At 35.9% G+C, this 12,433-nt stretch overlaps 1 protein-coding gene across 1 annotated transcript in view; it reads right to left on the reverse strand.

The window, feature by feature from the left end:
• Positions 1 to 211: 211 nt before the first annotated feature.
• DDX1 (DEAD-box helicase 1) overlaps positions 212 to 12,433 on the reverse strand; it is a 31,415-nt gene continuing 19,193 nt past the window's right edge. The window contains exons 15-26 of the mRNA XM_020883662.2: positions 10,872 to 10,970; positions 9,980 to 10,069; positions 9,059 to 9,247; positions 8,359 to 8,410; positions 6,169 to 6,315; positions 3,772 to 3,863; positions 2,854 to 2,926; positions 2,629 to 2,701; positions 2,503 to 2,545; positions 1,587 to 1,682; positions 1,204 to 1,324; positions 212 to 541 (exon numbers count right to left, since the gene is read on the reverse strand). Coding sequence (XP_020739321.1) covers positions 411 to 541; positions 1,204 to 1,324; positions 1,587 to 1,682; positions 2,503 to 2,545; positions 2,629 to 2,701; positions 2,854 to 2,926; positions 3,772 to 3,863; positions 6,169 to 6,315; positions 8,359 to 8,410; positions 9,059 to 9,247; positions 9,980 to 10,069; positions 10,872 to 10,970 — 1,206 coding nt within the window. The 3' untranslated portion in view covers positions 212 to 410. The remainder of the gene's footprint in view (positions 542 to 1,203; positions 1,325 to 1,586; positions 1,683 to 2,502; positions 2,546 to 2,628; positions 2,702 to 2,853; positions 2,927 to 3,771; positions 3,864 to 6,168; positions 6,316 to 8,358; positions 8,411 to 9,058; positions 9,248 to 9,979; positions 10,070 to 10,871; positions 10,971 to 12,433) is intronic.

Consider the following 12,433-nt stretch of genomic DNA (forward strand, 5'->3'; position numbering starts at 1 on the left):
GACCACTTCTTGCAAAAATCCTCAAGACCATCACTAGTGGTTCCACACAGTCCTCTACCAAACACACACACACACACACACACACACACTTGACTTCCTAAACACACACATACACACACACACACACACTTGACTTCCTAAACCCAGAGCTTTCTTAAATAAAGAAACATTATAAAATAACTGTAAAATAAGACACAAATGTTCATGAAAATACAGTCATCAAATTTATTCTTTTCATTAGGTTTGGCATTCTATGAAGATTTCCTAAGACTGATGTTTCTTGACATGCAAGAGTTAGCACTCATAGCTTAAGTTACTATAAATACTGCTGCCTGGAAGCAGTACAACTATTTTAGAGTTTTAAGACCACAGACTTTTATTACTCAAATCTTATTCTGTGTATGTTAAAATCAGAAGGTTCTGAACAGCTGGTTAGGAAGGTAGCCAAGATGCAGGAAAGATGTCTGGGCCTCCTTTTCAAGGGCAGCCAACTCTTGAACCGTAGGAGCCAAAATATCCACGTGGCCTTTATAGTTTCCACCTGGATCACACACACAAATCACAAAGAAATGCAAATGACACGCTTGAAATAACTTGTCAGCAATACTTTGGCCCAATTATGTCAATTTAAACATTGCTCCCAGCAATAAAGATGTACTTACTACCGGGCAAGTTACCTCCCAAACTGTGAGTTTTAAAAATGTTAAATTAAATCAATTAAACTCAATGGTTAGGCCTTACTAACAGCTGTCCCAATATCCAATACCCCTCCCAACCACTCTGCCATCATCTTCTCCTTGATTTAGAAACCATCAGTTTAGCTTGAACCTACAAAAAATTTCAGGAATCAGCTAAGAGCATCACAGGCAAAGGGAATTAAATGGTATCCTGGTTATCACTTGTTCAAAATTATTATTATTCTCTTGTTTTCTAGTAATCCCATAAATTTTTAACTATTCTGATGACATTAACACCTCAACAGAAACAGCTAAGCTACTGTCCTTCACTCACAGACAGATCACAAAATAAAAATGCTGCAAGACAAGTATGAACAAAGTGCTATGAGAGTACCACAGAGGGAATGATTAATATGCTAAAAATATACAATTAACAGGAGGAAATGAAACACTCTCTTCTTAAACTGAAGCTCAAAAAAGGACACATTCACATGTAAAATAGAATTAAAAGTAATTCACAGCTTACCACCAAGAGTTCTTTTCTGGCCATAAGTAACTTTCCCATCAAATTCATCTACTGGTACTTTTATATCTGGCTCGACCTGAGAAATGGTACAGTTCAGGTGTTCTTCTATCTCGGACAGCAACTGAGAAAGGGAGAGGAAATTCAAGTATCTTCATATAAAAATTTCATTTTGACAAACCCAAGCTGCATTTTAATAGCATTAAAACCAGGCAGGCTAAACGAAGTAAGATATCTGAAGAGATGAACTAACAAGTTACAATTTATAAACTACAATAACAACCACCCATTATGTCTTATAACTTGCAGACAAAAGCTAATATATAACCTCCAGAGATAAATGTAGTCTATTCTTATCAATTTTAGGAAGATTTTGTGAGCCTTACCTGCATTTCATTGTACCATATGGTACAGCCACCATCTTCCTTGAGTCTTGTGTTATAACACCCTTTCCCACGGCTGCTACATACATGATACCAAACCTATATTAAAATAAGGAAAAATAGATTAACATGTATGGCGACTGACATACTAGATATCTTTGTTCTCAACTAGTTTTTTTTTTTTTTTAATATTTTCTGTCCTCAAAGCGTAAGAAAAATAGACTGCATCTGTGGTATGTCATCTAATCACTACCACCATCAGTAGCTCACTAACTTCTGAAAGAAGTTCACTAACTTCTGAAAGAGTTCTTTTTGAGAGGAATCCCAAAGATTTTCTAAAGCAGACTTTAATAAGATGTCAATAGAAAGGAATGCTCAGATTAAAAAAAATAACAAAAAATGTAAAGTATTAGAGAATGCTATCTCAAGATCAGTATCAAAAATAAAGTTCAAAGGTTTTCCATAAGAATAAAATACAGCAAATAGCAAAAAGCAAAAGGAACAATATCTAGTTTGGGCAATGAGTTTGTAGGCGTTTCTGACGCCTGCAACTATTCTGTAAATCTGAATCAATTTATATCAAAATAATAAGCTAACTCTCTCTCCCATAAAAAGTCTACCATGGCAAAAAAAAAAAAAAAAAAAAGTCTACCATGGCATGATGCCAGACAGGGTTTAAATATCTTTCAGTGAAAACAATTACACGAAAGCCTTTAGGAAAAATTACATTTTGTATTGTTCCTTTCTGAACTTAATCCTACTAGTTGTCTATTCAATGAATAAAAAGATGCCATAAAAAGTTCATTTATATTCCATATGCACCTGAATTCAACATAAACGAAAACTCAAACTGCTTTTATTTCCAGTATCTAAAATGACAATACAAACAATGAATATAATACAGCACTAAAAAGATCACCTTCTCTTTTTCTGTTGCCACCAGGGAAATGGCCAGACCCATCCTGAAAGATTTTAAAAGTCTTCATTAGATTTTGCTCCGGAAGCAAAAGCAGCTTAAAGAGGAAGAAACAAAATTACAGCGCACCTCTCAGCTCTTCCCACTCTGCCAATACGATGGACGTAGTTTTGCTTTTCATCAGGCAAGGTGACATTTATGACTGTAAATAAAAAGTTATTACCAATCGACATAAGGTCCTAAAATTTTCAAACATATCTGATGTTTTCTGTTCTAAATATCTGAATCATATTAAAACAGTTTCCTTTGCATTCCTTAAAATTCAAAATGCAAGCATGAAAGATTTCTTTTTACCATAAGGAACACCGTGGATATCAATTCCTCTGGCAGCTACATCTGTGCAAATCAAGAATCTGACATCTCCTTTCTAAAAGAGCAGACAGGAGAGAGAGAGAAGGATTTATTAGTACATACACTAAAAAAATAAACATAAATGCCATCTTTCCACTAAATGAGACCTCTAATCACAAATGTATTACTATCAGATTAGAGGTCCAGTCGTTCATTATTCACTAGAACAAGTTTTTCAAGTTTACAATTTGCCAAAATATGACATTCAAGGTGAATAAATCAATGACTGGATTCATTTCTGCTTTTTTCACATAAAGGTTATTAAACCACTGCTAAAAATTTGGCTTTATCTTTAGAAATCCTAACTGTTAATTCGCAAGATAAGACAGAATAAAACATAAAAACATAAGCATTACCTTTACCCTTGTACTAAAATAATTCAGAATCCTAGGTATTTTACCTTAAGGTTACACTTTTGAGGACAACAGAAAAATCCCAAAGAGAGTGGGCCCCTGGTACTCTCACCAAGAATATACAAACTGGCCTTCAGATGTCATTTGTGCCGCAAGGCACAGCAATTAGAGATCGGAGTGGGTGAAGAGCACACCGACTTCCGGCCCAGGACAAGGCCAGGATACACATGTGGCACAGATGCTGAAAAAAGGCCAGGTGATCTGTTGTAACACCCACACCAAACACAATTACCATAGCAGTGTTGTGCCAATAGAGAACATGTAATTTACCATCTGACTGTTAAAGATGATGAGGCCCTGCCGTAATGAGGATATACCAACAGGGCAGAAGTATTTTGAAATTTCTAGGACAAGAATTACTTTAAGAATATTAACTGGAATTGATTTAAAACTAGATACAACTCTCCTCTTAAGTATTAAGGAAATGCAGTCAACTAAACATCGGTACCTTGAATCTTTCCAAGTTTTGCTTCCTCTCATGAGGCTTTCTATCACCATGAAGACAAACACATGAGAACTGATGTCCCTTTTTATCAGGTCCTAGTGAAAAGCACATTAAAGAGTCAATCTTGGGAAACATTACGCCTAGGAGTATATAAAAATACCAGTAACATTTAGACTACAATGGTGCCATATTAATTTCATGGAAATCTAAACTCCAACTTGTCATAAACCGGTTGACACAATTTCTGTCCTAGGTGAAATGCCATTAAAATGAACTCCATGAGCATTAAAACTGATTCGCTTTGCTTTGAAGGACATTTTGAGTAACCTCTCCCAATCTGCAGCAGTGGTCCCTGTGTACACCAGGACCTCATCTAACCCATGTAAAGAACCAAAAAGTAAACGAAAGAGATCCTTCTTGAAAGAAGCAAAACAGGCATGATGAAGTTCATGTCCTTACTAAATGGCCACGCCCACATGCCTGCCTTCCTCAAGGTGTTCTAAGCAACTTAGTTATCCGCTTTCCTGGCCAAAGCAGATTAGAAGTACCAAACCAGGAGGGAGCAGCGGCATTTTAGAGCCAGGGGCAGTGGCAGCGAGTCCTTAAAAAGAAACTCTTCAAGCAGACACAGTAACCAAAAGCAGTGCCATCCAGACCATAATAGTAATGGTCACTAAGTCTTTCAATTTTAAGTGTTGGGAAAAGATATAAAGTAAAAATTACCATTAACATTTACTATATTTGCTTCACCACATACCTATCCCTCTATCCTTCTATCAACTCACTTTTACATTTTTGATGCATTTCAATGTAAACTGCATTTATCGGTACACAGTTCAGCATGCATATCATTAACCAGAGCACAGTATTCATTTAGGTTTCTTTGTTTTCTCTTGGAGGCTAAAGTTACATACAAGGAAATGGACAAACCTTAAGTGTACACTTGCTGAGTTCTTGACAAATGTGTAACTTAATGCAGCCCAAAGCCCTGTGCAGGTACAGAAGGTGAACATCATCCACCAAGAACCTTCTCGCCCTTTCCCACCTACCCACACTCCCACCTTCCTGGGAACAACCACTGTTCTGGACTTCTTCTCATCAGATATTAGTTTTGACTCTTCTAGAAAGTCATACGAATGGAATCACACAGCACAAACTTGTCTAAGAATTATTTGGCATAATGCTTCTGAGATGCACCCACAGTTGTCTCTATCGGCAGCCTATGCCACTTCAGTACTGAGTATCAGCTATTTCACTGAATAAATATTTTGCATTTTGTTTAGCCATTCTCCTATTAATGGCCACCCTGAATAAAGCTGCTGTGGCCATCTTGCACACATCTTTCGTCAATACATGTTTTCACTTATCTTGGGTCAATACTTGGGAGCTGAACTGAGAGACTATAAGACAGCAAAGTAAAATTTTATAAAAAAATGTAAGACCCTTTACATAAGTGCCTGTACATCAACAGTATATAAGAATTCCTGTTTCTCCATATCCTCACCAAATTTGGCATTTTAAGTATTTTTAATCTAGTCATTCTAATGAGTGTACTTATCTAGTCATTCTAATGAGTGTACGGTAGCATTACAGTGTGACTTTATTTTGCATTTCTCTAATGACTGATTATACTGAACATTTTTTCAGGTTAGTTTACATATTTAACATTAATTATAAGGCGCATAAAATTAGAATCATTATATCTTCATTGTAGAGCAAGTATTTTATTACATAGTGACCTTTTTTATTTCAGTAATTTTTGTCTTAAAGTCTATGGCATCTCTATTAATATTTAAATTCCTGTTTTAGCTGACAGATATATGTTTTTTTCCAATCTTCCTATGTCCTCAGGTTTTAGGTTGGTTTCCTGTAAACCTGTATATCATACAGTCTAACAATCTATGCTCTTCATCAGAAGACTTCAATCCACTGACAAATACTACAGTTTACTCATATGCTCAGTTTTTTCACCAGTTATATTACTCCGTAATTTCTAACTGCTCTGCTTTTTCTTATTTCTCCCCCTTCCTTTCTTACCCTTTTTTTTTTGAGATTAAGGTTTTTCTTTACTTACTGGTTTAGGAGATATATATCCTATTATATAATGATTACACTTGAAATTTTAGCATTAATCAAAACTTCACCATTCCTCTAAATAATATAAGGGTTGTACAAAGCTGTGATTCATCTTCACAGAAATGAAACTACCTATGTGGAAAATCATCTCATTGTTTTTCCTGGGGCTGATCATATGGGAAAGTACTGGATAAGCACAGACACTTATAGTGCAACATCACTGCTTTAAATCCTGGGCATGAACACTACATTGCATCAACGTGGGACTAATAGTCTATTAAGTGAGGAAATGAACACAGTTTATTTCAAGGGAGGAACTATTACCTCCTCCTTGCTGCATAAAATACTGCTCCAAGTTGTCACAGTCGATCTTCGTTCTACAGAAAATAATTGCTTGATCCATCTTGTGTTCCTTGATGGCTCGGACAGCATACTCCCCCTTCAGGATTTTAATAGCTTCAGACCACATCTCTTGAACAACACAACAACAACAAAAAGCACAGAATTTCAATCTGAAACTGTCAGGAACACACATAATCACACAGACTTACAGCTTAACTCACCTAAAAATCTCTACTTTAATGCAACTATTATAGACAAAACCAAGCAATAAAAAGATAGGATAAAATGGTGGGAGAACGCACTTGCTCATTTATTTTTGTTTCTCTTTTTTATGCCAGTTTATGGGATACCAAAACACCCATAACCATTCCTCATATAAAAACGTACATGTGCACACACATACACAAATAAACAGAAATACCCACAACAAAGCTTTGTTCTTACAAAGACCAAAGAACTAATCATAGTCTGCCTTGCATTAGTTTCCCTAAATGCTCAGTAAATGTTTACTCAATTACTTCAACTCCCTTTAAAAACTAATAAATGTAAATCCATGGCTGATTCATGTCAATGTATGACAAAAACCACTACAATACTGTAAAGTAATTAGCCTCCAACTAATAAAAATAAATGAAAAAAATTAAAAATAAAAACTAATAAATGGTACTTCCTAAATCAATCTGGGAGTTGGTGATGGACAGGAAGGCCTGGTGTGCTGCGATTCATGGGGTCGCAAAGAGTCAGACACGACTGAGCAACTGAACTGAACTGAACTGAAATCAATCTATACAACAGAAAGTTCATTTTTCACACTATGAAATAAAAATTTTACATCAAATCTAGTTAGTGACTTCTCAGTTGCCATCCTGCAAGTATCTATTTTTCAGTGTGAAGCTGGGCTATAGTTACTCCACAACTATAACCCAACATATTTCTAAGGTGGCTCTGATCATCTCTAATTGTAGTAAAAACTAAGTAAAACTTCTACAAGGAAAAATATATGAAGCAGTAAAAAATTTTATTTTATAAAATGCATTCTCAAACAGTGGGATGATACACTATTTTGACTAGCAGTGAGCTCCTCTCCAACTATACTAGCTGAGCACACACCTTATAAATTTGGAGCTGCACATAAAAATGAGTTCAAAGGAACCCTCTTTAATCAAAATTTCAGATAACTGACCTTTTAAATACCTGCCAAAAATCTACCATTGAATCCAACCATGAACAAAATGCAATCTAACCCTTGCCAATGATCCACCTGAGACATGGGACACCACACATGTGGCCTAATGGGTTTCAGATCTCTTCTAGGTTCTGTTCCTGAAGCACTAGCCTTCCTTCATCGACTCAATGGACATGAATTTGAGCAAACTTTGGAAGACAGTGGAGGACAGAAGAGCCTGATGTGCTGCAGCCCATGGGGCCACAAAGAGTTGGACACAAGTTAGCAACTGAACAACAATAACAATCCTTAGTTTCATGCTATTATCTTCATGTATCCTTGAATATTATACACCTCTTACAAACTACCTCAATTCTGCATGGAAGTATCTTTATTAAATCAGAATTTAATTTTAGGGTTTTTAGAAATTGATAAATGTTTAATGATATGGAGTTTCAGTATGGGAAGATGCAGAAGTACTGGGGGTGGGGGTGGCAATGGTTACATAGTAGGAATGGATTCAATGCAATTGAACTGTACTCTTTAAAATGATTAAAATCGTAAATTTTATGCTATGCCTATTTTACTACACACACAAAAGAATCAAAAACCCATTTGAGGATCATTTCTGTGTCTTTCACAGAGTTGTACCTAAGGACATCACTTTGTTACTCAATTGCCAGACAGGAAGAATCTACATGTAATTTATCTTGGAATTCAGGGCTAAAATACAACCTGTAACCAGAGAAGTTCACTGGTTTCCTGGAAAAATTAAACTTCTGTAATCCCAAATATTTGTATTTTATATGCCAGGAGACTAATATCTTAAATTCAGTGATTAATACTTCTACAAATTGAATGGTATGAGCTTTCCCCCATTTTTAAGTTATTTCTGTTTTTTATTTTTGTATTTCCTGTTCCTTCATGAGAGCAGTCAGAGCAGAAATTCAGCAAAGCAGATCAATTCAAATCTTCCCCACACATTTTTATTCATTCTTCTAACTTACCTGGACTGTTAGCACCAGGTCTTGTGTTATCTTTTGCATGAACTTCATCAGTCTATCAAAAGAAATGGATGAAAAAGAAGTGGGGAAGGGTTAAGTGATGATTCAGAATAGGTGTCTTTTTTTATAGGGAGAACTGGATCTAACTTTAGATTCCATTTCAGACATACATCTTTATCATCTATAGGCATCACCATTCTTCAGATTCAGAAAAACTCTTACTAATTATAGGTCTAAGGCTAATCAATTTTAAATATAATAATAAAAATACAAAGGTGGTTTTTAGAACACTGTGTATTTACAGTAAGCATACCCTTATTATATTAATATAAATCTAACAACAATGAAATAAGTGAAAAGATGGACTCAGGAAATTGGTATTTAGGAAAATAAGGCATATCAAGAAGAATAAAAGTACCACTAAAAAAGGAAACTACTGTGTAAGAAGTTACACATGCAATCCTATGTATTTATAAAAATTATAACAAGGAAGATGGCTCACAAAAGTAACTGTATATGTAGAAAAAAGTAAAGCATGAGCCCATCATTTATTCCATACCTGAGACCTCAACTTTTCTGGCAATAGGCCAAACTTCTCAATAGGGCCAATGTCTGGTTGCTTTAAGGATCACAGAGAGCTCAAGGGTAAACTCGTTTATGAATGCTTTACGCTATACAAACGTGAACGTTGCAGAGTACTTACCCTAATGTGGCTTTTCCCAAGTCTTTCCCAGAGTCTGTCAGTTTTGGGGTTCACCGGGACAACAACATGGTGGACAGTATCTGGAACGGAATCTTCTCCTTTCAGATCCACCCAGGTGGGAAAGTGCATGATCTTCTCAGACAGCTTCTTCACATCGAAAGAATGCAAAGTGGCTGAGCACACAATCACCTAAGAAAAGGAAAAATAGTATTTAGATAAACTTTTACTTTAGAGCGACAATAATGAATTTAGCATATGAATACAGACGCGGGGCATGAGGCTGACTAGGCCTGGAATCTAACACAAGTTCAGTACCTGACTCTGCAGCAACAACTAGTGATCTGACTTTGGGTGGGTTAATCTCTGAGCTCCAGTCCCCTCACTGACACAGAAATCACACCACCTAGTCCTCAAGGCCCTACAAAAACTAAGATGAATGAAAAGGTTTTTAAAAACCTAAAATCATAAGGTACTATTTATCTCCTCCTAAAAGTTTCTACCTCTAGAATTCTTCCTAAGAAAGCAGAATAAGAAAGAGTAATATTTTAAGAAATAATTACTAAGGAAGCAACTGTTTTGCAACAGCTCAAGACATTTTTCCTTCAAAAAGGAAGGAGTGCTCAGAATCTTGAATATAAACCCTACACTCTCTGTAGAAAAGGGAAAAAAAGAAAAAACTAAGTATCTTTTACTTACAGTCTTCTGCTACACTTAAGTAATGTCCTCAAATTCCCTTCACCTTATTTCTAAAAGCAGCTCATAAGACTATTCCTTTGTGCATACTACTTAATCAGGTAAGAAAGAAAATGTTTTATATAGCAGTTAACCAGAAGACACTAAAATGTGAATATAACAAAAAAGTAAGCATTAGTACGTAACAAATGTCTACATGTATTTGAAAATGCATTAGTTATTGTATACCTGAAGTCTTTTTCCATCAGAGGTAATCTGAGGAATCTGATTGTGAATCCTATTGATAAAATCAGAGTAACCTTGAGAAAGAAGCCCATCCTATAGGAGAAGCAAAGAAAAGCATTAGGTTTTAATCCAGTATCTAAATCTTTCTTTTCTAAATCAATTGCATAACAAAAGACATGGAAACTAACTCATACATATCTCCATACTTGCAAAATAATTATTTTCTATTGAATACTGAAAGAGTTATAAATTCAACTTTAAAGCCCATATGACCATAATATGAAAAAACCTGATAGTTTATAACTCAAAAATCATACTCTGGTTTTCTAAAATGAACATGAGAGTTAATAGCTCCCACCACATCTCCTTAATAATATGACTTTAACATGAAAAAACAAAAAACTTCAATGTTGAAAAGCTACTTCATCTTGAAAATAATTTGGAAATATATCTCAAGAGCCCAAAATACATAAATGCAATTTGAAATATGTTAGAAAAAAAAAGTATGTACAAACAAGATAATTATTCGGAGTAGAAAACAAACTTACATATCTAATAATGAGGGTGGTTAAATAAACCATGAAGTATGCATGTAAGAGACCATTAGGCAGTCTTTAAAAACTGTTCATAAATAATGACATGAAATACTCATATACCCATTAAAACAAAAAAGATTTCCCAGATTCCACATAGCCTGACTACAATTGCATAAAACAGTCTTTACTATAAATATAAGGAGTAAATGGAAATCCACCAAACTGGTAACAATATTTCTCTCTCGGTATTAGGATCATGATTGAATTCTATTTTTTCTTCAAGTCACACATTCTATCTCCAAAAACATAAGCAAAAGAAATTTTTTTTTCTTTTAAAGCATGAGTAGATTTTAACATACAGCTTCATCCAGGACCAGGAATCTAACTTGGGATAAGTTCAGCTTTCCTGTAGACACCAGATCATCCAGTCTTCCTGGAGTGCCAACGACAATATCCACCTAAAAAATACACCAAAACAGCACCTTATGAAACTTAAAGGACTATTGCAATCACCTTAGAATAGCAACCAACAATGGCCTACTTACAATAAAAACATGTTTACTGAAGTAGACACAGCCAACTACAAATCTGCAAAAATGGGACTGCTGAAATGTTAAATTTGTATCTGGTTTGAAATTAGTGTGATGACTCTGGCAGCCGATTTTAACATTTTAAACTGTTATACACAGTCTAATTATAGCAACTCTGAAATTAAACCAGGATCCAAAATCCCAATTCCACTATGATCCACTGTATAACCTTAACTAATTTAATCTCTTCTAGTTTCCATTTTCTTATTCACAGGTGGCGCTAGTGGTAAAAAATCCACCTGTCAATTCAAGTAAGGACAAGTTTCATTTAGATTTTTAAAAAATTTTCAAGCATCCACAAAGAGAAGAGTATAATGAGCCCCTCACTTCAGTTCAGTCGCTCAGTCATGTCCGACTCTTTGCGACCCCATGAATTGCAGCACGCCAGGCCTCCCTGTCCATCACCAACTCCCGGAGTTTACTCAAACTCATGTCCATCGAGTCAGTGATGCCATCCAGCCATCTCATCCTCTGTCGTCCCCTTCTCCTCCTGCCCCCAATCCCTCCCAACATCAGGGTCTTTTCCAATGAGTCAACTCTTCACATGAGGTGGCCAAAGTATTGGAGTTTCAGCTTCAACATCAGTCCTTCCAATGAATATTCAGGACTGATTTCCTTTAGGATGGACTGGTTGGATGTCCTTGAAGTCCAAAGGACTCTCAAGAGTCTTCTCCAACAACACAGTTCAAAAGCATCAATTTTTCGGTGCTCAGCTTTCTTCACAGTCCAACTCTCACATCCATACATGAACACTGGAAAAACCATAGCCTTGACTAGACAGAACTTTGTTGGCAAAGTAATGTCTCTGCTTTTTAATATGCTATCTAGGCTGGTCATAACTTTCCTTCCAAGGAGTAAGCGTCTTTTAATTTCATGGCTGCAATCACCATCTGCAGTAATTTTGGAGCCCCCAAAAATAACATCTGACACTGCTTCCACTGTTTCCCCATCTATCTCCCATGAAGTGATGGGACCGGACGCCATGACCTTAGTTTTCTGAATGTTGACATAATGAGCCCCTACACCAGCACAAGTGATTAACACTTTACACTTTCACACAGACTGACAGACACACACACACACCTTTTAATCAGGTCATGGTACACTGAGCAGAAACATGGGCTTTGAAGTAAGCTCTACCTGTGAGTTGTAAGATCTGGGGCAAATTACTTAATATCTGGTATAAGTTCTTTTCCTAATCTGTACAGATGGAGAAAAGGACCATCACAAGGGCCACTGTTGGAGCTGCATAAGAAAATGTGTAGAATGCATTTAACAGAGCCAGGCCCATTTCTAGAAAGTACTCTAAAGGGGATATGTATTTTTAAAGT

Source organism: Odocoileus virginianus, chromosome 2 (assembly GCF_023699985.2).
Source record: "Odocoileus virginianus isolate 20LAN1187 ecotype Illinois chromosome 2, Ovbor_1.2, whole genome shotgun sequence".
Lineage (NCBI taxonomy): Eukaryota > Metazoa > Chordata > Mammalia > Artiodactyla > Cervidae > Odocoileus > Odocoileus virginianus.